The 27,739-nt window shown below is 41.3% G+C and overlaps 1 protein-coding gene across 6 annotated transcripts in view; it reads left to right on the top strand.

Annotated features, from left to right (window-relative positions):
• hycc1 (hyccin PI4KA lipid kinase complex subunit 1) overlaps window positions 1–15,607 on the top strand; it is a 118,137-nt gene extending 102,530 nt beyond the window's left edge. For 5 of the 6 annotated variants that reach the window (XM_063069402.1, XM_063069400.1, XM_063069403.1 and 2 more), the window contains one exon: window positions 13,590–15,607. In XM_063069402.1, coding sequence (XP_062925472.1) covers window positions 13,590–14,104 — 515 coding nt within the window. In that variant the 3' untranslated portion in view covers window positions 14,105–15,607. Of the gene's footprint in view, window positions 1–6,025; window positions 6,313–13,589 lie in introns of all 6 variants that reach the window. The other variant, XM_063069405.1, reaches the window with a different exon arrangement.
• Window positions 15,608–27,739: the final 12,132 nt, after the last annotated feature.

Genomic DNA, 27,739 nt, shown 5'->3' with positions numbered 1-27,739 from the left:
GAAAAATTCAAAGTGGCTTCCTCCGCACTCCCGCTCCGATCCTTAGACTTCCTTCTCCGAATAACCAGATAACAAATTATACCTTCCAACCATCATAAGTGTATTGTCTATTCCCTCTGTCGCAATCAACATCATTGGCTGTGTGTGTACACTGAACAGATTATAATTCAATGGGTTGTGTTTAATGGATTTCAAGCAAGGAAACAACTCCTGAATAACACTAATAAACAGGACAAAGGTTCTAGTGCTTTCCCTGTGCTTATGACAAATAAACTCTTCTCAGGCTCCAACCAGGTACGGGTATTGATTTTAACCGATGTTTCAATGACAAACTCTGCCATCTTTATCAGGGATGATGCCCAGGCAAGATGTAATTTCAAAGGCCAATGGTATTCATTTCTGTTGTCTGACTGTACTATGAGAATGAAATTTAAAGAAAATATATTGTGAAATTGGTCATGGCATGAGCAACAGCTCTGAAACCTTCATTTAAGAAGTAACAAAATATCCAGTTATGTACATTCAAAACATGGCTGTAACAAAAATGTACTTGTTTCTGGGTCAGAGAATGGTTTCACTGAATCCATATTGCTGGATGGAATTGATGTTTGGCTCTTCAGAGCTATAATAATGATATATTTAAGTGCTGAAACCCTGTAATTTAATTGCAATTGGCAGCTTGCTGCTTGGAGAGTCAGATGAATATAATAGTGTGAGTTAAAAACTTTAAATATCATCCAGCTGATATTATTAAAACTTAAATCTACTCACTTTAATTTGTCAAGGAACAATTCACTTAATCTGTATTCTCCACACTATTTCCTCGAGTATGACCAAGTTTAGAGAACTTTCTCTCAAAGTAATTAATTGCTGGCTCTGCAGAATATATATGGGTGTCTTATGATTTGCTGTCTAACTTGGCCACACCATTTTCCTTAATGTACTTGTAAACCAGTATTATTTTCTTTAATATATAATTTTCAAAAATCAGGTATTATTACATAATGCCAGAAAATTGCAGGATAATTTGTGAATCTGGTTTTAAAAAGAGGGTAAGAACAATCAGTTTAACGTTGATGATGGAAAAGGTGTTGAATTCTTAATGCAAAGATATATTGGAAAATTAGAAAACCTGTGAAAACCCAAGGGATTCAAGAATGATTAGTAAAGATATTAAAGTTACACTTGACCAACTTTGTACTGAATATACTGAATTGAAACACTAAGCAGAATAGATGAAAGCTGGTCACCAAAATGTATACCAGGTTTAGCTCACTAGTTATTTTAATGGTTACTCATGTAAAGCAGAATACTAGAAGTTTCTTTAGTTATAAAGAATAAAAGAGAGGTGAGAGTTGTTCTTGGACCGCTGAAAAATGATGTTGGTGAGGTGGTAATTGGGGGGTGGGAGCAAAAAAATGGCAGACAAACTCAACAAGTACTTTGCTTCATTCTTCACTGCAGAAGACACTAGCTGTATGCCAGAGGTTCGTGAGTGTCAGGGAGCAAGAGTGAGTGCCATTGCTAATACAAAAGAAAAAGTGCTTGGCACATTGAAAGGTTTTAAGGTGGGTAAGTCACCTGGATCAGATGGACCACATTTCAGAGTCCTGAAAGGGGTTGCTGAAGAGATAACGGATGCATTGGTCATGATCTTTTAAGAAGCATTTGATTCTGGCATGGTCCCGAAGGACTGGAAAATTGCAAATTTCACTCCACTCTTTAAGAAGGGAGGAAGACAACAGAGGAGATTATAGGCCAGTTAGCCTAACCTCAGTGGTTGGGAAAGTGTGGGAGTCCATGATGAAGAACGAGGTTTCGGGGTACTTGGAGGCTAATGATAAAATAAGTCAAGGACAGCATGGTTTCTGTAAAAGGAAATCTTGCCTGACAAATCTGTTGGAATTCTTCAAGGAAGTAACAAGTAGAGTGAACAAAGGAGAGGTAATGGAGTTTGTGGATGATACGAAGATAGGTGGAGGGGTAGGTAGTGCTGAGGAATCAATGTGATTGCAGCAGGACTTAGACAAATTGGGTTAGGAATAACACAGTTAATACAGTTAGGAAATGTACAAGAATGCATTTTGGTAAAAGGAACAATACTGCAGACTGTTATTTAAATGGGGAGTAAATTCAAACATCAGAGCTACAAAGGCACTTGGGAGTCCTCATGCAAGACTCCCAGAAGGTTAATTCAAGGTTGAATTGTGGTAAACAAGGCAAGTATAATGTTGGCATTTATTTCAAGGGGAATAAAACCGAGATAATGCTGAAGTTTTATAAGACACTAGTTAGGCCGCACTTGGAGTATCGTTAACAGTTTTGAGCCCCTTATCTTAGAAAGGATGTGCTGTCATTGGAGAGAGTCCAGAGGAGATTCAGGAGGATGATTCCAGGAGTGAAGAGGTTATCATACGAAGAGCATTTGGTAGCTTTGGGTATGTACTCACTGGAATTTAGAAGAATATGTGGGCATCTCATTGACGCCTACTGAATGTTGAAAGGACTAGATAGGATGGATGTGGATGAGGAGAGGATGTTTCTTCTGGTGGGGGTATCCAGAACTAGAGGGCACCACCTCAGGATTGAAGGGTGGCCTTTTAGAACAGAAAGGGGGACATTTTTGTTTTAGCTAAAGAGTGTGAATCTGTGGAATGCTCTGCTACAGACTACGGTGGAGGCCAAGTCTGTGAAGATATAATTGAACAAAGCTACAGGGAAGTAGTCACCCCGAAGTTGCAGGAGACAAGTAGCTGGGTGACTGTCAGGAGAAATGAAAATAGGCAGTTAGAGCAGAGCACCCCATGGCCATTCCCCTCAAAAACAAGTATACCGCTTTGGATAGCTTTGTGGGGGGAGGTGACCTCCCAGGAGAATGCCACGGCAACTGGGTTACAGGCACTGAGCATGGGTCCGTGGTGCAGAAGGGAAAGAGAAAAGAAGGGAACAGTAGTGATAAGGGGACTCCATAGTGAGGGTAACAGACAGGAGATTCTGTGGACGTGAACGGGACACCCAGATGGTGTGTTGCCTCCCAGGTGCCAGGGATGTTTCAGATCGTGTCCACAACATTTTGGAGAAGGAGGGAGAGCAGCCAGATGTCTTTGCAAATATTGGTACCAATGACATAGGAAGGAAAAGCAATGAGGTCCTGAAAAGAGAATTTAGAGAGCTAGATAGAAAGCTGAGAAGCAGGACCTCCTGGGTAAAAATTTCTGGATTGCTACTGTGCCACGTGCCAGTGAGAGTAGAAGCAGGTTGATCTGGAAAATAAATGCATGGCTAAGAAGCTGGTGCAGGGAGTTGGGCTTCAGGTTCTTGGATAATTAGGATCTTGTCTGGTGGAGGTATGACCTGTTCAAAAGTGACGGGCTGCACCTGAATCCGAGGGGGACCAATATTCTCACAGGCAGGCTTGTTAGAGCTGTTGGGGAGGGTTTAAACTCATTTGGCAGGGGGGTGGGAACCGGAGTGAAGGGACTTAGGATAGGACGGATGGTGAAATTAAAGATAGCGTGCAGTCAGACTGTCAGGAAGGGCAGGCAGCTGATGGGTCTTAGTTGCAGCCAACAGGCTGAGTATCAAATCATTAGGGATGCAGAATCAGAAAGGATAGCAAATACAGTACTCAAGGTGTTGGATCTAAATGCATGTAGTATGAAAAGTAAGGTGGATGATCTTGAATTTCATCCACCTTATTCTGCAGAATTCCTGTTGTTTAGGTGGATGATCTTGTTGCAATATTACAGATTGCCAGGTATGATGTTATGGCCATCACTGAATCGTGGCTGAAGGATGGTTGTAGTTGGGAGCTGAGTGTCCAAGGTTTCACGTTATATCGGAGGGATAGGAAGGTATGCAGAGGGGTTGGTGTGGCTCTACTGGTAATGAATGGCATCAAATCAGTAGAAAGATGTGACATGGGATCGACAGATGTTGAATCTTTGTGGGTTGAGTTAAGAAACTGCAAGGGTAAAAGGAAGTTGATGGCAGTTATGTACAGGCCTCCCAACAGTGGCTGGGAGGTGGACCACAGATTACGACAGAAATAGAAAAGGTGAGTCAAAAGAGCAATGTTATGGTAGTCATGGGAGATTTTAACATGCAGGTCGATTGGAAAAATCAGGTTGGTAATGGATCTCAAGAGAGTGAGTTTATTAAATGCCTAAGAGATGGCTTTTTTAGAGCAGTTTGTTGTTGAGCCTACTAGGGGATCAGCTGTACTGGATTGGGTGTTATGTAATGAACCAGAGGCGATTAGGGAGCTTAGGGTAAAAGAACCCTTAGGAACCAGTGATCACTATGATTGTGTTCAACTTGAAATTTGATAGGGTAGAACAAAGGGATCTGTGAATACAGATCAATAATTCATTGAAAGTGGCATCACAGGTAGGCAGGGTCATAAAGAATGCTTTTGGTACATTGGCCTTCATGAATTAATGCATTGAGTACAGGAATTGGGATGATATGTTGGTACAAGGCACTGGTGAGGGCAAAATTGGAGTATTATGTGCAGATCTGGTCACCTACCTGCAGGAAAGATGTCAATAAGATTGAAAGAGTGCGGAGAAAATTTACAAGGCTAGTGCCGGAACTTGAGTTGTTGTGAAAGATTTAATGGGTTAGGACTTTATTCCCTGGAGCATAGGAGAATAGGGTAGATTTGATTGTGGTATGAGGGGTATAGTGTAGATAGGGTACATGCAAGTAGGATTTTTCCATTGAGGTTAGGTGAGACTAGAACTAGAGGTGATAGGTTAAGGATGAAAGGTGAAGTATTTCATCCTTTGAAGCATTCCAACGTAAGAGAAGTTTTTACTAATGAGGCATTTGTAAATTTGACTCCACAATCAAATTTGATTGTAGATTAAAAGTGCACTTAACTTGCACTTATCTTGAGCATTTGCACTCTTCATTTAATCATAACACATGCTTAAAATTTTACATTTCTATCTGACCAGAAGTAACATGTTTCTTCTTTTGGTTTGTACCCTAATTTGGAGATTTTTATCTTTCTCAGTCACAGACATTAACTTGATAAAACTCAGTTTTCACTTGGTTCATTCAGTTGTCACGGTTGAAAATGAATGGAGCATTTTGCTCCGAAAATGCACACATTTTATACGTTGATCTGAGCCCTGAAGGTTGAATTTACGCCTGTACTTTGAAGTTGATCTGAAGTGTCCACAGAGGAATTCTTGCTCTGCGACATTAACGCTTGACACTTGATTCTGAAAGATGACCACCACTCTACTTAAAGGTGATGTCGTCATGAAAATAAAGTATGGTTTCTGCAAAACTATAACATTTAAAATAAACCCAAGATGTTCAAATATAATTATCTGTGGACTACCAAGAATATGATTTTCTTGTTTTGATTCATGGAAAATTAAGCAACAAGATGATTAATTGGCAGAAAATTGTGGGAATGTCTGATTTGATCCATTCTGTGTGGCAATTTCCTGCTTCAAATTAAATAATGTAATAAATGTAATTCTTTATTCATGTGAAGCGATAGTGTAAATGCATGTGCAAGTGAGTTAATAGGCCCAGATTATACAGTGTTTATTGTTGGTATATGTTGCAATAGATAATTAATGCATTGTGCTAGTTCAGCCGTCTAATTTGTCAGATGGAAAGGATAATACTTTAACATAAGATATAATCAGTAATACATTTTCTGTTTGAATTCATGAGAAAGCTTTGGCTACTCCAGTAAATTTGGAGAAAACTAGAATTTCTAAATCTGAAATTTATGAGCAGTAGAAATGTGAATGTTAATGTAACATTATAAGTCTGATGGTTTTTGACAGTTCTCAAGTATTTTTAGAAATGCTAGGTGCTAATTAAGGAAAGAGTATACTGTTTCATTGTGTACTTGTTTTAAATATATAACTTCCTTTTTTTGTTTTGGAAAAGTGTTCATTAATCTGAAATTAACTATAGCATTTATTTTTGCTGTTTCTGTGGTGTTTTTCTTCCTTTGTGTTTCAGTCATTATACATCTTGTCATCTTTAATTCTAGATTTATCAACCAACCATTCTGACTCAGTCGAAACTCACAACCTTGCTTTATCAGACTCTAATGTGGCAAATCTGTCAGAAGATAAACATGATAATGGGGAGAGAAGCAAAATACAAACAGAAAATGATTCTCAGCATTATCAGGGTGTGCAAGAACCAGCTTCAGATCCTAAGACAGATGGCAAAGAAGTCAAGAGACAGAAATCTCTGAGGAAAAAGGTGGAGGATGGAGTACATTCCTCTAGCAGAGTCTAGTACTAGCTGAGTGTTCTAGACGAGCACCCAAAGGTATCTGGGAATTGGGCATTAATTGTATATTACTACATTCTGGGAATCCAAATTGAATTCTATCTAAATGTAATGCAAAATCTTATTAATATAGGTCAACTGTGCATGATCCGCAGTTATGGCTATTAATGCATAAGCATGTATCAAAGAGCACTAAAAACCTAACTTGTTTATTATAAACTTTATTAAAAACCATTGGCTGAAGAGATGTAATTAAATACCACTCAAAATTGATACTCAAGAACATTGGATGGCTCATTAACCCATTGATTTCTCTTGAATAAAAATACTACAAGCAACAGTTTCTACTGAAGGTATAAAGGAATAACACTTGGTTTCTTGGAAAAAAACTAACCATTTGCACAGAACTCAACTGCAGCCTTCTAGATGGAAAATATGCAACAACTAATGCAGCTTCCTCTCCTGAAATATAGAATATTGGGCAATTTCCTTTTTTATTGTATAATGTTCCTTAAATTTATAACTGGTAGCAGAAGCTTGAAATTGCATGTTTGCAAAGAATTATTGGATAGCTCGGAGAAACCACAATATTAGTAAATGTTTTGTTCCTATAAAATCTATTTTTGCTCCTAAACTGACAGGTTTTAGGTGGCATTCTAAATTATATAATTTAATTATGAAGTTTTATTTCATTATCATATCTGTAGTTCTTTATTGGAAAAATATACAGTACTGTGCAAAACTCGGGTATGTATATAGTCAAAGGCTTTTGCACAGTACTGTAGTAATTTTATGTATTGCACTGAATTGCTGCCACAGAAAACAAACTAATTTCATGAAATATGTGAGTGATGATAAACCTGATTCTGATATGGATATTTATTGTGGGTTGAGAGTAGGAAGGAAACAGGGAGAAGGGAATCATGGTTAGGAAAAGGGGAAGGGAGAGAGAAGGGAGCGGGAAGCACCAGAGAGACATTGTGTCATGATCAATAAACCAATTATTTGTAATCAAATTACTTTGCCTGATGTCTCTAGGGCTGGGTGTACCTGCACCAGTGCCACCCCGCCCCCCCCCCAGCCCCTTGCACTCTTTTCCTGCCACCTGCGCCACACCTCTTCCGCGGCGCTCCACCTGTGTCATTCCTAGCATCCTTTGTTTCTGCCTGATTTACAATTCACTCCACATTGACAAATACAGTACCGTGCAATAGTCTTAGGCACCCTAGCTACACACACACACACACACACACACACACACACACACACACACACACACACATACACACATACACACACACACACACACACACACACCTTTTACACAGTACTGTACTTAATATATTTTTACCACTTTTATATTTCCTTTCCGTGCCTTGTGGTGTGTTGGGCGGCAAACTTGCCATTTCTTTGGCGTTTTCGTCTGGCAGAGTTGCTGGCTCGATGCTTAACCCAGCACAGATAGAAAGTGTGCAAGGGGCAGGCTGGATTCAAACCCAGGGCCACTTGCTTTGAAGTCCAGTGTGGATGCCTGTACACCACGGGCCAGCTAGGAATAAAATGCTTATCGCCAAAATGCACACTTCTAGCAAAGTCTGCTGTGCTGAATCAGTAATGAAAAATATTACAATTTCAAAATGCATCTTTTCTTATCAATCTCATGAATTCTCAATACAGTCTCTGAAACTGAGTAACCATCAGATGTAATTTTACAAGGAAATGTTTGTTTCATTGACTTTCTGGGCATGCTGGTGATGCAATCTCATTTAAAATAAGTAACATTAACATGGGTGAAACTACCAAAATGATTTAAAAGTTAACATCTGCATGTATAGCATGAAGTGCTGGGCAAGGATTTGCTCCTAAATATACCAAGTTCTTTAAGAATTCTTCTATCTTGTATACGATGAAACATTTTGACAGTTCTTCAGAATTCGCTTCAGTCTGCAACTGTCACTCAGTTTTGATCTCCACAAATGTGCCTGACATGCTGAATGTTTGAAGAATTTTCTGTTTTGTTTCCCATTTTTGGTTTTGCAATAATTTTGTTATTCGAAGTTTGTGCTGTTTACAGTTGAAGTGCAAATGGATTTTGTGTATCACATTAAACCACTGAACTTGCACACAACCTCACTATATCCTAGATACAGGGTACTTTTACCCAGGTGGCTATAATCCTCATTCTGCTGATGTGGTTACAGCTTAACCTCAGCCCTTCAACTTGACCGTTGTGCATGCTTTGGTGACCATTTGCTTTGTTAGTCCAGTCCAATCTGATGCAGTTTCGATTTACTGCATGTTAACTGCCAGAATTTTTGTACGAATTTAACTGCAGCCATTATACTGAATCAGTGTACAACTGACATGCTTAAAACAGATCACATAAAATAGTTTTATTCTTTGGGTATAAATCTTAATGTTTGTGCAGAAGCTTATTTAGATATTGCATATTTCAGTCATTTGAAATTCCTTTGCAAAATTATGTACTTTCTCAACCCTAAGAAGCAAGTCTGCTACAACAGCAACTTGTGTTATATAGAATTTATAATATGCACTTGGCAAAATTCGTCACTGAATCATATGAAGAATTATTCTGGTATTTGGACAATTTTAGGAGTACCTTGAAAGAGGAAAGTGAGACAATGGAAGTGGGAAGCTTAAGAAAGGTATTTCCGAGCTAAAGGCATAGTCTTCAAACGGTGATGTCATGTGCATCATCATTAATTGGCTCCAGGGGTGTACTTATTTTCTTACATTTTCTCTAATAAGCTTCCTTATTCCAAATCATTTCACTACAGTTTCAGTCTACATCTCCAGAATCACAAATCAGCGATTACGTAGGATTCCTTTGCTTCTTTCCTCCCCTTCCAGGAGATATTTTTAAATTTATTCTCTCATCTTGCTATAGTAGCAGAAATGCACATTAGATGCAAATACTTGCTATTCTTTTGAGGAACTGCAAATTTTTTCCAAATAACCACGTCAACAATGGTATGAAAAGGCCTTAAGGGTTCATAAGTAGGGGTTCCGTGAAAAATATGCTTCTCTATAGTTTAAACATGTTCCTGAGAGGATTCTTTAGAAAAAAAATTAAAAATATAATATTACAGATTAGTAATGTGAAAATAGTTAGACCACTGCAGCCCTCCAACTCTTCAACCATGTGCTTATCCAGACCTGCTACCACAGCCATGTGTCCTTCCTTGGAACACGTCTTCACTACCAGCTTGTACCACATGGCTTCCAGATCCGTTTTCATGCTTCCCATTTTCAAGGTTCTCTGAGGACCCCTGGTACTCATACTTAATTGATTGCTTCTCCCACTACGTTCTATGCGCCATACTTTCTGCCATGAGGAAGTACTTGGTGTCCCTATCCCAGTCACTTCCACAACTCCAGGATTCTCTCTCCACTGCCTGCAATGGACCTGGCCGCTACTTTATCCTCTGCTGGATCCACGCCTTCAGTCACCAGTTCTTTGACATTCTCACGTCCTGCAAGGATTGGAAGATAGCCAGTCTACAGACCACAGAACCTGCCACCTCCAACACTGCCAGGCCCGGACACCTCCAGACTGCGATCCTGCTGCCGATATCAGTAGCTCTAACGATCCAGAGCAGATTCAAAACCCGGACTCCACCGCCTTAAATGCAGATTCCAACGATCTCAGACACCTTCAAAGTGCCGATTGCGCAACCTCTGACTTGGACTCCAGCCTTGACCTCCTGGTTCGGACTTCACGTGCTGCAGCTGGAATCTTAGTCTTCCCCTTCTCCCACCACCACTCTGCAATCCCATCTCTCTCAGGTACCACCACCACGCCCAGCTCTTGGGTCCTCAGAGACTCCATCTTCCTCTCTCCCCACCTCCCTGAACACCCCAAACCTCCCTTCTCCTCAGACACTACCAGCTCTCTTCCCCCCCTTTTGATCCAAGCTCTCATCCATGCCAGGTCTTCACTATTCCCTCTGACCTTCCCCTCTCTGAGGCAGAACGTTCTGTTCTCAGTAAAGGCCTCACCTTTGTCCCCCTGCACAGACACCTCAGTGAGTCCCATGCCCACCATGATGCTAAGTTTTTCTGCTGCCACTTTTGTCTCTGTGCCTACTTCTTTGGCAAGGACTCTCTACCCTGCACTGATGACCCCTTCTCCCATCTTCAACACTTGTCCTCTTCCTGGACACCCCACCCTGGTCTTTTCCCTGCTCTCCACATCAACTGTCTTGACTTCAACACTCCATCTGAATGCTCTGCTCTCCGCTCTCTCTGCACCGATCCTAACCTCACCATCAAACCCTCATAAAAGGCATGTTGTAGTAGCATGGCAAACTGACCTCTACCTTGCTGAGGCCCAGTGACAACTCTCGGACAACTCCTCTTACCCCTCGAACAGGATCCCACTAAGGAGTATCACGCCATTGTCTCCCACATCATCATCAACCTTATTAACTCTGGGGATCTCCCATCCACTGCCACCAACCTCCTAGTTCCCACGCCCCAGACCTCCCATTTCTACCTCCTACCCAGATCCACAAACCTGCTTATCCATTGTTTCAGCTTGTTCCTGCCCCACAGAACTTATATCTGCATACCCTCCACCTCCAACACTGCCAGGCCCCCTAGTTCAGTCCCTTCCCACCCACACTTGTGACACTTCACACACTTTTGATCTTTTCAGTGATTTAATGTTTCCTGGCCCCCATCATCTTATTTTCACCATGGATGTCCCGTCCCTGTATACCTCCATTCCCCACTAGGAAGGCCACAAAGCTCTCCCTTTTTTTTTTCTGGACACCAGACGCAACCAGTTCCCCTCCACCACCACTGTCCTCTGTCTAGGGGAACATCCTCACTATTAATAAGTTCTCCTTTGGCTGCTCCCACTTCGTTCAAGCAAAAGGTGTAGCCATAGGCACTCGCATGGGTCCCAGCTATGTCTGCCCTTTTGTCGGCTATGTGGACCAGTCTATGTTCGAAGCCTACACTGGTGTCCACCCCCCACTATTCCTTCGCTACATCGACGACTGCATCGGTGCTGCCTCCTGCACTCATGCGGAGCTTGTTAACTCATCAACTTTGCCTCCAGCTTCCACTCTGCCCTGAAATGTACCTGGTTCATTTCCAACACCTCCCTCCCCTTTCTTGATCTCTCTATCTCTGGAGCCAGCTTATCTACTGATGTCTATTATAAACCCATGGACTCTCACAGCTACCTGGACTATACCTCTTCCCACCCTGTTACTTGTAAAAATGCCAACCCCTTCTCTCAGTTTCTCCGTTTCCACCGCATTGGGTTTCAGGATGAGGCTTTTCAGTTCAGAACAAAGGAGATGTCCTCCTTTTTCAAAGAAAGGGACTTCCCTTCCTCCACCATCAATGTTGCCCTCAACCACACTCATTCATTTCACACACATCTGCCCTCACCCCATCCTCCTGCCACCCTCCCAGGGATAGGGTTCTGTTGTCCTCACCTATCATCCCACCAGCCTCCACATCCAGCACAGTTCTCTATAACATCCACCATTTCCAATGGGATCCCACGATGAAGCACATCTTCCCCCCCCCCCACCTCCCACTTTCTGCTTTCTGCAACTCCCTTGTCCATTCGTCCCTCCCTACTGATCTCCCTCCTGACACTTATCCTTGCAAGCCCCTACACCTCCTCCCTCAATACCATTCAGGGCCCTAAACAGTCTTTCCAGATGTGGCAACACTTCACCTATGAGACTGTTGGGGTCATACACTGTGTCCGATGCTCCTGGTGTGTCCTCCTGTACATTGGTGAGAGCCAACGTAGATTGGGAAACCGCTTTGCCGAGCACCTATACTCCGACTGCCAGAAGAAGTGGGATCTCCAGTGGACACCCGTTTTAATTCCACTTACCATTCCCATTCCGATATGTCCATCCATTGCCTCCTCCACTGTCGCGATGAGGCCACACTTAGATTGGAAGAACAACACTTTGTATTCTGCCTTGGTAGTTGGAGGCTACCTAATGGCATGACTATCGGTTTCTCGAACTTCAGATAATGCCACCCCCTGCTCACCATTCCCCATCCCCTTTTCCGTCTCACTTTATCTCCTTGCCTACCTATCACCTCCCTCTGGTGCTCCTCACCCCTCTTCTTTCTTCCATGGCCTTCTGTCCTCTCCTATTAGATTTCCCTTTCTCCAGCCCTGTATTCACTAACCAACTTCTCAGCTCTTTACTTCACCCCTCCCCCTCCTGGTTTTACCTGTCACCTTGTGTTTTTCCCTTCCCTCACTCCGCCTTTTAAATCTGTTCCTCATCCTTTTTTTCTCCAGTCCTGCTGAAGGGTCTCGGCCCAAAATGTCAACTGTACTCTTTTCTATAGATGCTGCCTGGCCTGCTGAATTCCTCCAGCATTTTGTGTGTGTTTTGCTTGGATTTCCAACATCTGCAGATTTTGTCTTGCTTTGTGATTAGATCACTGCTCATTTAGTCCGTATTCAACTTGTATTGACTGAATTGACAAAGCACATTTAGACTGTACAATATCTGCCAATTTGTGTTACCTAAAAAGCACTTCCAATTGTATCTGAACACATTTGCACTACAACTCCTTTCTCTAGTTAAAAGACTTGCCCTTTCTCTGGCATCTACCTGAAATCAAACTGCCTTCTTGGTGTCATATTTGATTCTGAGATGACACCTATGTATCAGTAAAACGTCACCCAGCCAATCTCTGCCTCAATTAACCTGCTGTTAAAATTCCAAACCCATACAATTGTTACATCAAGCCGTGAATATTCCAAGTCTTGGCTAAGCTGCTGTTCTCCCATCTAAAACTGTAATTACTAAGCAATCTTAATTTACACTAGATCCTATTCAATAATTACTCCTGTGTTCACTAATCTTCAATGCTATTTATAGCAATGGTTGATAGGTCCTTGATTAGTCAGGATGTCAAAGATTACAGGGAGAAGGCAGGAGAATGGGGTTGAAAGGGATGATAAATGAGACATGATGAAATGGCGAAGTAGATTTGATGGGCTAAATGGCCTAATTCTGCTCCTATGTCTTATGGTCTTATAAAATGGGTGTTAAACACATTTGCTCTGTTCCCACTCAGCAGCTCAGGTTAAATATTTTAATGCTGGAATATTTTCCTACAGGGCTATCAGTGACAGTTACTTGTTTTTACATTTTCACTTTCTTTGGAGAAATGTAATATACATGTTTAAGGATCCCTTTGGTCTGAAAATGAAGAAACATTTAATGAATTTTGGCTTAAAAGGAAAATTAAACAGTTTGGATCAATACCATGTTTGGTGTATTGTCTTTTTTTTCTAGAAGCAACTTTCGAAGTCCAGGAGGAACTCATGAACATCACTGAAGTAGATGAAAGATTTTATTCCACGTCTTCCAATAGAGTTGCGGTAACTACTAATAACAAAGTATCTGCTGGAAAGTCCCAATGGCAACCACTGGGTAGCAAACCAGGCAAAGAAATGGCAGATGAAACCTGCCAGGTTCAGCTTGCTCGTAAACACCAGTCTCAAAGAGCTGTGAGTGAGAATCTTGACCTTTTGTCCATGAAAAGATTGACTCTAACAAATAGCCAGTCTCTACCTAAATCTGGAAGTCAGAGTCTGGCTAACACTTCGATGGTGCTCTTCAGTAAGTCATTTGAACAGGTTAGTGGAGTGTTTATTGGAAGTAGAAATGTAGCAGAATCAAACAGATTGTCAGCCTGTAGTCTTCAGGATGATAGACTTGTGTCAGATCGTGAACTTCAGGCCTCCATCACACAACAGAAACAACAATGTTCAATGAATTTTAATGTTCATCTCTCAACAGATATGTAACTTTGCAACTTGGATATTAAAGAAAATTGTGGTTTTTTTCCAGAATTTTTTATTGAGCAGATATTTTCAATTTCTTAATGTACCTGTGTAAAATTGAACAATGAAAAGTAAGGTGCATAATGTATATATTAATGAATATTCTAATTTTGAAGAATTAGCTCTTTTAGAATAGTAAAAAACCGTGAACTTCATTGAAGAATTGGCCTTGTAATATTTTTTCTGTTGTAACCTGTCTAATTATTTTTACCACATTTAATTGAATTGTATTTCAAAGGGAGAAAAATACTGTAGTACAAAAGCTGTGAGCTTTGAAATAGCTATATACTGTACATGTAGAATTTTGATATGAATTTTAACTGGATCTTTCAGCCTGCATGCATTTTTGAATTTATGATCTGTACATATGCTTCAGTGCCTTTTTTCAAAGACCTTTTTTTTACAAACAAATGCTGCTTGAAATCAGTAAACTTAAACCTATTCCTATTTTTGATATCTCCTTGCTTTAACAATCACAATTTAATTGTTAATCTCAATGTGCTCTAGAAATTGAAATGCTAACTTGTGGAACAAATAAAAGAGTTTGTTGGAAAGTTGCAAAAACCAATCCCACTCTTGTGGTTCAGGCTGTCACGTTAGTATTCTGAACAAAAATATGCAATGTTAATTTGAAGTTTCCAGGCAAATGGCTTATTGTGTTTAAATTGCACATTATTGTTCAATTGTTCAGTTTAGAAATAGCCTCAAAGCCAAAATATATTTGGAGAATTAAATTAATTGAAATTATTTTGCAAAAGATAACTTCAGGTTTAGCTTCCTTGGACAAATTGCTGTATAACTTGAATCCTATTAATTTCTGAATTGTTTAAATGTTTTTTCTTAGCAATATATTTCTGAGAGCAGCAAAAGATTAAAATAGATTTTTAAATAATAGCTAGACATACTATTGCTTTCAGTAGTTACTCATGCAGTTCTTGCACAGAAGTGGAATATATGCTTTCAAATTTTATGGCTTTTTATTCTGAATTCAATAATTCTTTTTAAAAGAAAGCTGGATTCTAAGAGCAAAAGAAAAAAACATGGTCCTTTTTCTTACTTTGTCAAAAGCAAATTGTGATTATCGAAAGATAATTTTATAAAGGACCATGAATCACATCCATGACTTGGCCTCTGCTGAGATTCTAATAAAAGAGACATGTAGGTATCATATCGCAAGAACTTAAATAATTTAATAAATGCCATTACCTTTCTAGGATACTTGATTATATTTGAGTCTGATTCTGATCTGATATTAGACAATATTCTTGTATGTTAAGGTATTGGTTCAGAGACTTTGACAAATGTTAATCATGTTCAGTGCTTTTGGTAATTAATATCCCCATTATCAATTTCCATGCTTTATTGTTCCGATTTAGTCTCTGTAGTTTAAGATAATGGAGGAGCCAGTTGCAATGACCCTATGTGAAGTTCTATGAAATTTGAAGGCTGGATGATCAAGGGGAACTAATTAAAGCAACAGTATTGTTAAATATTATTGCATTATGTGAGTGTGTTTTTGAATATTTTTTGACCTTCACTATAAAACAAATTGAAAATAATTGGTCAGATGTTGTCAAGAAACTAATAATAGAATTTGGTTATCTTTGTGGATATTTTTATATTTGTCTTGATAACAAATGTTTGTTTGTATTACAACCTGTTGCTTTTCTGCTTTGAATTTAAATTTTGTATGCATGGTGACTTTACCATCTCTGGTACACACAGACCTTCTGCTTTATATAACTTGCTGTTAATTTCCAGAGATAGGGAAAATTATTTCTTCACAACTTAAAAAAACTTTATATATTTCTCTGCTATTTTTACTACGGACATGAAGACTTTGTGACAGGGAAAATTCAATGGCAAGGTCTTGGGGATATTCCACTTTACAGAAGAGAAGGTGCTGATTGGCTTATAAGATATGAAGGTAAACAAATCTCCAGAAAATGGTAGCAAAGAAAAACCTGGGAACTATAGGCTAGTAAGTCTGATGCTGTTGTAGGTGAGCTACTGCAGAGGATTTTGTGGGATAAGATATACATGCACCTGGAAAGACAAGTTGATTCCGGATAGTGAATTGAAGATCATGTCTGATGAACTTGATTGAGTTTTTTGATAAGCTGACGAGGACAGGGTGGGAGATGTGGTTTACATGAACTTCAGTAAAGTCTTTGATAAGACAGGCTAATTATTAGGCTGCTCTGGAAGGTTAGATTACATGGAATCCAGGGAGAGCTGGTTAATAGGATGCAAAATTGTTTTGATGGTAGAAAGCGGAGGATGATGATAGAAGTTTCTCGGACTGGAGAACCATGACTATTGGAGTGCCTCAGGGGTTGGGCCCATTGTTGTTATTTATATCAATGATTTGGATGATACACAAGTTTGCGTATGCCACTAAAATAGATAGTATAGTGACAAGGAAGAAAATAATCCAAAATTACAGGGGGATCTTTATCAGGTATGAAAGTGGGCTGAGGAATGGCAAAAGGAGTTTAATTGAGGTAAACAGTGAGGTTATTCTATTTTAGAAAGTCAAATCCAGGTAGGACTTTCATTTGGACAGCAGGGGCATGGGTTTACTGAAAGTGGAGTCAGAGATGGACAGGGTGGTGAACAAGTCTTTTGGCACGCTGGCCATCATGTATGAGAGGACTGACTGTAAAGGTTAGAGTTCATGGTGCTGCTATACAGGACACTAGTAAGGCCACGCTTAGAGTACTGTGTTCCATCTGGTCGCCCTGTTACAGGTAAGATATAATATTTCTCTGTACTCTTTCCAATTTAGTAACAAGGATGCTGCCAGGACTTGCGGGACTCAGTTATTGAGGGAGGTTGGACAAACTAGGGACTTTATTCCCTAGAGTGTAGGAGACTGAAAGGTAATCTTGTAGTTATGTATAAAATCACGAGGGGCATAAATATTTTGAATGCACTGTCTTTTTCCTAGAGTTGGGCTATCAAGAACTAGAGGACATAGATATAAAGTGAAAGGAAAGACTTAAGAGGATATTGAAGGGCAACCATTTTGGAGATAGGGTCGTACTTTGTGTTATGAGATGCCAAAGGAAATGGTTGAAGCAGGTACAATAACAATTTGTAAAAGTCAGTTGGCAAATGGGACTAGCTTGGATGTGTCATATTGGTCGGCATGGATCAGTTGGGCCGAAGGCCTGTTTCCATGCTGTATGTCTCTGATTCTGTGACCTGCTCTGTTAGGGACTTGCTCATCCATATAAGGAAAAGTCTGTGGTTCCCACACTGTCCTCATCAGTCACCACAGATTGTACGGAATAGGAATGCTCATTCTCTGTCTTGAGCTGTTGAAGAGGATGATGTCTATTCCGTAGTTGTAAACTGTATGTACATCAACAATCACAAAATGATGAACTCAGCAAGTCACATAGCTTCTATGGAAATGAATAAATAGTCGATGTTTCGAGCCGAGACCCTCCATCAGGATTGGAAAGGAAGGGGAAGATGCCAGAACAAGAAGGGGGAAGGAGTACAAGCTAGAAAATGATAGGTGAAGCCAGGTGGATGAGGGAGGGGTTATGAAGCAAGAAGCTGTGAGGTAAAGGCAAAGAGCTGGAGAAGAAGGAATATGATGAGAGAGGAGAGTGGGTCATGGGAGGGAGGGAAGGAGGAGGGGCACCATGGGGGTGGGGGTGAAAGACAGGTGAGGAGAAGAGATGAGAGTCGAGAGGGGGAAATGAAGAGGGAAGGGAAGGGGAAAATATACTGCAAGTTGGAGAAAGCGATGTTCATGCTATGAGTTTGGAGGCTACCAAGACAGAAAATGAGGTGTTGCTCCTCTAACCTGAGACCTCATTGTGGCAGAAGTGGAAGCCATGGACTGGCATGTTGGCAGGAATAGGGATTGGAATTAAAATGGTTGGCCACTGGGAAATTCCACTTTTTGCAGATGGAACAGAAGGCGGATGAAGGCTGCAACAAATCCATCAGCTCCAATCATTGTGGTTTGCATGCCATTGGAATCAGTTGGTTGATTTGTGAAGTACCATGTGCTTCTTGGAGTGCAACATCAAGTACACGTTAAACAAATAAGCGCACAGGCGTCTTCGCTCTGTGGGCCACTTCTTCAGAACGAAGACCATCATCCTCGGCCTCAAGGGGTAGCCAGGACGAGCGTAGAGGAGGCCACATTGGGAGCACTAGATACAGTGGACAATCCCAGCAGATTCACATGTGAAGTGTTGCCTCACCTAGAAGGACTGTTTGGGTCCCTGAATGGAGGTGAGGGAGAAGGTGAATGGGCAGGTGTAGCACTTCTGCCACTTGCAGGGATAAGTGCTGGGAGAGAGATTAGTGGGAACGGTCGAACAGACAAGGGAATCACAGAGGGTCTCCAGCATCTGCAGAATCTCTTGTGTAAATCAACAATGCACTGATCTTAGTTGCAAGTTTTTAATGTTGCAATTTTTCATTTTTCAGTAAACCAAACTATATTTTAATTTCAAATGAGAAAATCTGCAGATGCTGGAAATCCAAGAAACACACAAAATGCCAGAGGAACTTGGCAGACCAGGCAGCATCCACGGAAAAAAAAATTACAGTCAACATTTCAGGCCAAGATCCTTACATGCCAAAGTAGTATTATATTTTATGTTTGTTTTTTATGTTATGCCAAAAGACTCTTCTGACATTTTAGAATGAGAAGAAACAAGTTGTAAATAATGCTGCTTGTGGCACAAAACCTTATCCTGGCAGCACATAAAAGGAATTCATGTTTATCCTTATGCTTTTCTATCCAGTAATGTAAAGGGGACTAGAGGATACACACCATGTTTCTGGTGGTATTTGTGGGCAATGAGGCTAAGTAGCAGCAGTTTGAACATTGTAAATTTACTTGTTTGTTTTTCACTACAGCTGAACATTTCAGATCATTGATGTGGCCTCTAATTGGTCATTGTTAACAGTGAGGAAGTTTGGGTAATTATTCTGGTAATTTAAAGAAGTTGCTTATTGGCAACCTCCAAGTCAGAAGATTGTGTGATGATTCCATTTGAAAACTGCACTCTGTGGTAAAGGTTACTTCTGTGCCAGGTACTTGATATCAGACTGATAAACTGAAGAGAAATTACATCACTTTTTTCCCCAACTCAAAAGTCAGCAAGACTAATGCTTTATATAGATAGATACCTTATTGATCCCAAAGGAAATTACAATGTCACAGAAGCATTACAAGTGCACAGATATGTGCAACATCCTGGGAAAGGTTTCACTGCTAATGTAATGATCTTTCTGTAGAAGCAGTGTTTGGATTATAGTTAGAGATAAACAGATGCTTTGGAATGTGAGCTGGGTCTTATTTGGTGGAAGCTGAAGAGGGAAGACGCAGGAGAGAACCAGTTGTAGGATACAACCCGGTGGGGAGATTATGATTTGATGGAGCCAGGTGCTGAGATCGACTGAGGATCGGTGAATAGTGTTCGGGTCCACCTTGGAAGAGCATGAAGCAAGGCCATTGAAAGAGCTGGGCCACCTGAAAGCTGAAGGGTTAAAACTTTCCCTGGACAAGTGCCAGTTCTGCAAGACATCTGTCAACTATATTGGACACATAGTTTCACAGGATGGAGTAGCTATAGATTTGTCTAAGATAGAGGTGGTAACCAGATGGCCAAGGACCCAGACTGTGAGCGCCTTGCACTTGTCCCTTGGGTGCTGTGGGTATTATAGAGGTTTGTGAAGGACTACTCTAAAGTGAGCCACCCTTTAAATCAGCTTCTGTGTGGTTACCCTCTGCTTGGGGAAGAAAGAGGAGGACAAAAGGAAGGGGTAGTAAAGATTATTTTAGCCCTTCGGAGCCTTTTGGAGTGAGATGGGATGCAGAATGTGAAGAGGCCTTTCAGTTGCTGAAGGTGCTGCTGACAAAAGTGCTTGTGCTGGCTTTTGCAGACCCCTGATTGGCGTATGTATTGCATACATGTGCCAGCAAAGAGGACTTGGGGAGTGTTCTGTATCAGGATCAGGGCACAGGGTTGAGACCTGTCTTGTTTTGTCAGCTGGAGTCTGTCATCCTCTGAGTGACAATTGGAGTTCTTGGCATTGAAATAGTCTGTGGTGGATAATCTAAGTGACTATCTATATAGAGAGCCAAGTTCGAGGTGAGGACAGACAACCCATTAACTTATATCCTGACCTCATTTGAAATTGATGCCACAGGCCATCGGTGGTTGGCAGCATTGTCTGAAGTTCCGGCCAGGGAGTTGGAACATTGATGCTGATGTGTTGTGCCGACATGCATATGAAGTGCTGGACAAGGGACAGAGAGTGGGAGATTGTTCCTGCCCCTGGAGTCAAATCCATGTGCCAGTTTTCCATCATGGGGAAGGCAGAGGAAAGGCAAGGGCAGAATCAAGCGGTAGATCATTTGGGAGCTTCTGATGGTGCCATCCCACAAGCGTACTGCAACCTGACTGCTCTGGAGACAAAGCAGTTGCCAGAATTGAGTCCTAGGGAAGTGGCAGCCGCTCAGCGAGATGACCCGTGCATTGGCGCCATTTGGTCAGCGGTTGCGAAAGTGGACATGGCCAAGCAGACAAGGTGAAACACTCTGCAGTGTCTCTACTACTAAGAGAATGGCCCAGATTGGAGTTGAGGAACCAGATTCTATACCGGGTCATGTCGCCTCCAGGCCGGCATCAGTGTTATCAGCTGGTTCTGACTAAAAAGTATCAGAGGATTGTGTTGAAGTCAGCTGTTTGGGGATTGACAAGACCTGTGGATTGCTCAGAGATCATATCTACTGGCCCCAAATGAAGCCTGAGGTGGAAGAGTACCGTAAGTGGTGCATTCCATGTATACGGAGGAAGACGCTGCCTACGAGGTCCACTCCACTATCCCACTTCAGAGTGCGGGGCCACTCGATCTAGTGTATATGGATTTCCTATCAATAGAGCCCAATGCCAGCTACATGGTGAATGTCTTGGTTATCATGGATCACTACACCAGATATGCGCAAGCCTAAGAAAATAGCAGGAGGCTGGACTCTAAAGTAACTGGGCATGAGGGTGAGCTCAGCCAAGTGACGAGGGGACCTGAGTTGTTGGGAGGTATGAGTAATGGACAGGAAAGCGTTCAGAAAGTGTCTGAAGCTGATGAAGTAGGTGATGGGGTAAAGAGGTCCCAAAGAGTTCTCCAGACAGACTGGCCTATGTCAAGCTCAGGGAACAGAGTGTGGCACCTAAATCCCCTTGGTGTGCTGTGTCACTGCCATTTACATCTGGGTTGGACTTTGTGCTTTGCATGAAGGGGTGACAAATTATCTTAACATCATGAGGGCATAACTAATTTTGGTGTGGGGAGAGTGTAACACCCTGGGAAAGGTTTCACTGTGAACGTAATGGTCTTTATTTCGAAGAAGTTTTTGGGTTATGGTTAGAGATAATAGGTGCTTTGGAATGTGAGCTGGGTCTTTTATTCGGTGGGAGATGAAGAAGGAAGACGCTGGAGAGAACTGGTCATAGGATACGACCCAGTGGGGAGATTGTGATTCGATGGAGCCAGGCGCCGAGATCAACTGAGGATCGGTGAATTGAGCTCCAATTGGTGCATATTTGACTGTTTAATTATCATGGGCCCTTCTTGTTTTCTTTCTTTTCTTTACGAACCCTTCAGTAAAGATTCATAAATACAATTCCTCTAATTGTATGCCGTGTGCAGTCTGTTGTTTCTTGGCACTGAATTGAAACAGGGTTGCAAATTACACAGCATCCTCACAAACCAGAGTTTGGGGCGGGGCAAGCCAGTTCAATCTCATGGATTTGGTGGGACTGGAGTGTTTTCACTAGACTTGCACAGCCAAGGAAACCAGCAGGGTTTCATACAAATATATAAATATTAGAAGAGAAGCAAGAAAAAGAAGTTGCCTTAAGCAATCTAACAGGAAAGGGTCATTATTTCCCCAGCTATAGGTTGACTCATTATAGAGTCTAGTGGCCGAGGGTAAGAATGACCTCATATAGTGCTCTTTGGAGTAGCGCATTTGTCTTAGTCAATTACTAAAAGTGCTCCTCTGTTCAGCCAAGGAGGCATGCAGAGGGTGAGAAACATTGTCCAGAATTGCCAGGATTTTGTTATAGAAGTGAAACTGGACACACTGGAGGTTGTGGTAGAATCAGCCTTTCTAATCAGTTTATTGAGTCTGTTGGCATCCCTGTGTTGATGCCATTGCTCCAGCACATCACCGCATAGAAGATTGTATTGGTGACAACGGACTGGTAAAACATGAAAAGGAGAGGCCTGCATGCTCCAAAAGACCTTAATCTCCTCAGGAAGTAGAGGCAACTCTGGTCCTTGTACACAGCCTCTTTATTGGTGCTCCACTCAAGTCTGTCATCCATGTGCACTGCCACGTACTTGGTTCACACCACATCCACGTCCTCACCATCAATAGTAACGGAGCAGTGCAGGCTCAGTCTTCCTAAAGTCTATCATCATCTTTGTCTTACTGATGTTGAGCTGCAGATGATTCTGCTTGCACCATTTGACAAAGGCCTCCACCAGAGCCCTGTATTCATCCTGCTATCATCGCTTTATACACCCAACTATTCTACAGATGACATGACTCAGTGTTGTATCTGAAGTCCGAGGGATACAGGGTGAAGGGAGCCAATTCAGTCCCCTGTGGGGCCCCACTGCTGCTACAGCCATGTCTGACACACAGCTCCGAAGCTGCACAAACTGTGGTCTGCCAGTCGGGTACAGTGCTGCCCTACTTACCCAAATGGGAGTAGGCTATGTTCAATAGATAGATGACAGATTTACAGTGGATACAATCCCACTGGCTCTCCACTTGGCCTTGGACCACCTGAATGACAAAAATACTTGCATCAGCTACTGTTTATTGATTACAGCTCAGCATTCAACACCATCATTCCCATTGTACTAATCAATATGATTCAAAACCTGGGCTTCCGTACCTCCCTCTGGAACTGGATCCTTGACTTCCTCATGGGGAAACAATAGTCAGTGTAGATTGGAAATAATATCTCCTCCTTGCTGACAATCAACACCTGCACACCTCAAGAATGTGTGTAGAGCCTACTGCTTTACCCTCTCTACACTCATGACCATGTGCTAGGTCGTGGTGACAAGGAAGTATACAGGAGTGAGATAGATCAGTTGATTTTGAGTGGTATAACATCAACAAGTCATTAAAAAAAACAACAGAAACAGGCATGTTAGTTAATCTAGTCCATGCGAACCATTTAAACTACCTACTCCCATTAACCTGCACATGGACCATTGGACCATAGCCCTCTGTATCCCTCCCATCTATTTGTCCTATCCAAACTTCTTTTAAACGTTGAAATCGAGCTTGTGTGCACCACTTGCACTGGCAGCTCGCTTCACACTCTCACCAGCCTCTGGGTTAAAGTTGTTTCCCTTCATGTTCCCCTTAAACATTTCACCTTTCACCCTTAACCAATGACCTATAGTTGTAGTCCCACCCAACCTCAGTGGAAAAAGCCTGCTTGCATTTACTCTGTCTATACCCTTCATAATTTTGTATGCCTCTTATCAAATCTCCCTTCAATCTTAAATGTTCTAAGGAAAATACTCCTAACCTGTTCAATCTTTTCCTATAACTTAGGTCCTCCAATCTTGCACTAAACATCAGTAAAACCAAGGAATTAATTGTGAACTTCAGGAAGGGGAAGTCAAGCGAATACACACCTGTCCTTGTCGAGGAGTCATCAGTGGAAAGGGTGAGCAGCTTTAGGTTCTTGGGTGTCAACATCTCTGAAAGTCTATCCTGGGCCCAACCTAATGATGCAATTACAAAGAAGGCATACCCAAGGCAATACTTCATTAGGAGTTTGAGGAGATTAGTTATGTCACCAAATACTCCAGCAAATGTCTACAGATGTACCACGATGAACATTCTGACTGGTTACATCATCATGTGGTATGGAGGTGCCATTGTACGGGATCAGAACAAACTGAAGAGGGTTGTAAACTCAGCTAGCTCCATCACGGACACCCATGTCCCCACTATCACGGACATTTTCAAAAAGCGATGCCTGAAGAAGGCAGTGTTCATCATGAAGGACCCTCGGCATAGGATGTGCCCTCTTCTCATTACTACCTATCAATGAAGGAAGTACAGGAGCCTGAAGGTGCACACTCAATATTTTTTTAGGGCAGCTTCTGCTGTTCAGCTATCCGATTTCTGAATGGTCTATGGATACTGCCTCACTATTTTGCTCTCTTCTTGCTTTCTCTCTCTCACTGTCTTTCATCTAACATAATTTTTATATTTTATCAAAATTGCATCCACCAGTGCAAGTGATGGATGTGATTTCAATTTCAATGTTTGACAACCTGCCTCAGAGTGCTGAAATGTTATGTTTATCCAGTTATGTTATATGGCTCAGAATGTTGGACAATATCCAGTAACATGAGGAAACGAATTGAAGCAGCAGAGATGTGGTTTTTGAGGAGGGTGCAAAGAATATCATGGACGAAACAAATATCTAATGAGGATGTCATGAACAGAGCAAGCACAAAAAGAAATAATGTGTATGATCATGAAAAGGCAACGTGACTTCATTGGACATGTGATTAGGAAAGAGGAGTTAGAATGCACGGTAATTATGGGAAAGATTGAAGGGAAGAAAGCAAGAGGAAGGCAAAGACAAATGATGATGGAGACAGCAGCCAGAGAACTGGAAATGAATACCAATGAATTGATCCACTTGACCCGAAACAGGAGTGTGTGGGCCATGGCAGTCAAAGCTCAAACTGGGCATGGCACCTGGTGATGATTAGATAGGTTTAAGGATGGGAGAGGTATGGATGGCTATGGTCTAGGTGGAGGTCGATGGGTCTTCAAAGTACATGTATATTAAAGTATGTATGCAATATATAATCCTAAGTTTCATCTTCCCATAGTTAGCATTGAAACAAAGAAAAACATTGGGATACAAACACCTACAATGGTTGGTATGTAGGCTTGTATGCAACATTTTGGACCAGTGGAAATGGTCCAGAAGGGTTGTATGGAAACTATTATTACCACTTTTCTTAACAACTAATTTCATTACTTAGCCTAATAGGTTAGATTTACCACAGTACATAATTATCTATTTAAATGTTTATTTTCCTTTTATATCATCTCAATGTGTACTTAAGAATGTATAAATAATTGTAGTTTTATACATATAAAAAAATGGAAAAGGTTATATGTGTGAAAAAAGTACTTGATAATTGTGAATTCCTTATCCAAATAAAAATAAAATTAAAAAAAAAGAAACAAAGAAAAACATGGAGCCCATTCAAAGAAAAACATAACAAGCAAAAAACACAGAAACAAGAGAGTCCAGGTGTATTCAGTTCAGTTCAATGACACTATTGTTTATCTGCAGGCTGCCCTAATCAAAATTGCCCAATATAGCAACAAAAAAAGGTGCAACCAGGAACCAGAAACACATCATAGCGTGAACTACAGAGTCCAATCCACAAACTACGTTGATTAAACCTTGCCCAAGACCCAGAACTCCAGCACAGTCCTTCAGAAGCATTGAGCAAGGAGGGAGAGAGACCATTTGAATGCAGGGACGACCTCCTGGGAGCTGCAGTGAGCAAGCAGCTAATAAACAGCACTGAACGCTTGCTCACCTTCTGCACTGGCCTTGATGATTTCAATTTTCTTTAATCAGTGAGATTGGTGAGAAATGGAGTCAATCATGGGCTTATGCCCCCATCTCCAAGCTTCTGGGCTTCGGCCAAAACCTCATGGAGTCAGCAAAGCGCCATATCACTCCATTGGCCTGAAAACACCACCAAAATGTAGATCACAGGTTCCAACAGTAGCAGAACCACATTTGAAAGAAAAAAGGAAAACATGACAGTGAAAGAAGTAATTTCATGACCCTTCTGAAGGATGTCACCCTTGGTTGCGGGTTCAGAAAGTTAGTTTAAATGATTTGGCATAGAGTAGATGGACTGAAGAGTCTGTTTCTGAGCAGTATTTTTCTCTGACAGTATTCCACTGTACTGCTGTAAAACAACAAAATGCCATTGACAAAAAATCTGATCGAGTCTGAATGAGGTCTGCACAAAGTGCTGGATAGAGAAAGGTTCCACAAATTAGTGCATTTGTCTCTACATATTATCTGAAAATGTTATTCTTTTTGGCATTTTTGTCCCACACCATAAGGGCATTAACAACTTCTGCATTCAATAAATGTCAGGGATGCTCCAGCATTTCAAGGTTACATAGAACGATAAAACACTACAGCACAGAAAACAGGCCATTTGGCCTTTCTGTGCTGAAACTTTATTCCACTAGTCCCACTGACCTGCACCCAGTCCGTAACCCTCCAGACCTCTCCCATCCATGTATCTATCCAATTTATTCTTAAAATTTAAGAGTGAGCCCACATTTACCATGTCAGATGGCAGCTCATTTCACACTCCCACCGCTCTCTTGAGTGAAGAAGTTCCCCCTAATGTTCCCCCTAAACCTCTCCCCTTTCACCCTAAAGCCATGTCCTCTCGTACTTATCTCTCCTAATCTAAGTGGAAAGAGCCTACTCGCAGTTACTCTGTCTATACCCCTCATAATTTTGTAAACCTCCATCAAATCCCCCCTCATTCTTCTATGCTCCAAGGAATAAAGTCCTAACCTGTTCAATCTTTCCCTGTAACTCAACTCCTGAAGACCCGGCAACATCGTAGTAAATCTTCTCTGCACTCTTTCAATCTTACTGATATCCTTCCTATAGCACCAGCACCCAGACGTACACAATAAATCATCACAAATAAATGCTTTTGTTGTCCTGAGGTTTTGTTCAGTGTAACAAAGGATAATAATTTTACTTTTTTGAAATCAGTTTCAAAAAGGTTGAAAGCATTTTATTCTTGCAGTTAATATAACTATTATTATCATAGTCATACAAAAGTACAGAAGAAAAACGCGCTCTTCAGCCAATCCAGTTATTGCAAACCATTTAAAACTGCTTATTCAAATGTTGAAATCGAGCTCACATGCACCATTTGTGCTGACAGCTCATTTCACACTCTCGCCACCCTCTGAATGAAGAAGTTTCCCTTCATTTTCCCCTTAAACTTTTCACCTTTCACCTTTAACACATGACTGTAGTTGCAGTCCCACCAAACCTCAGTGGAAAAAGCCAGCTTACATTTACCCTATTTTTACCCCTTATAATTTTGTATACCTCTATCAAATCTCCCCTCAAAGTCATAACCTATTATCACATAAAATCATGACTTACAGCAGACTGAAAAGCTTGAGCATATAGATATTAAGAAAGAGGATGTGCTGGAGCTTATGGAAAGCATCAAGTTGGATGTCACCGGGACCGGACGAGATGTACCTCAGGCTACTGTGGGAGGCGAGGGAGGAGATTGCTGAGCCTTTAGCAATGATCTTTGCATCATCAATGGAGACAGGAGAAGTTCTGGAGGATTGGAGGGTTGCAGATGTTGTTCCCTTATTCAAGAAAGGGGGTAGAGATAGCCCAGGAAATTATTGACCAGTGAGTCTTACTTCAGTGGTTGGTAAGTTGATGGCAAAGATCCTGAGAAGTAGGATATATGAACATTTGG

The sequence above is a fragment of the Mobula hypostoma genome, chromosome 17 (genome assembly GCF_963921235.1).
Source record: "Mobula hypostoma chromosome 17, sMobHyp1.1, whole genome shotgun sequence".
NCBI lineage: Eukaryota > Metazoa > Chordata > Chondrichthyes > Myliobatiformes > Myliobatidae > Mobula > Mobula hypostoma.
The sequence above is the reverse complement of the archived record's forward strand: the minus strand, read 5'-3'. Positions and strand labels throughout refer to the sequence as shown.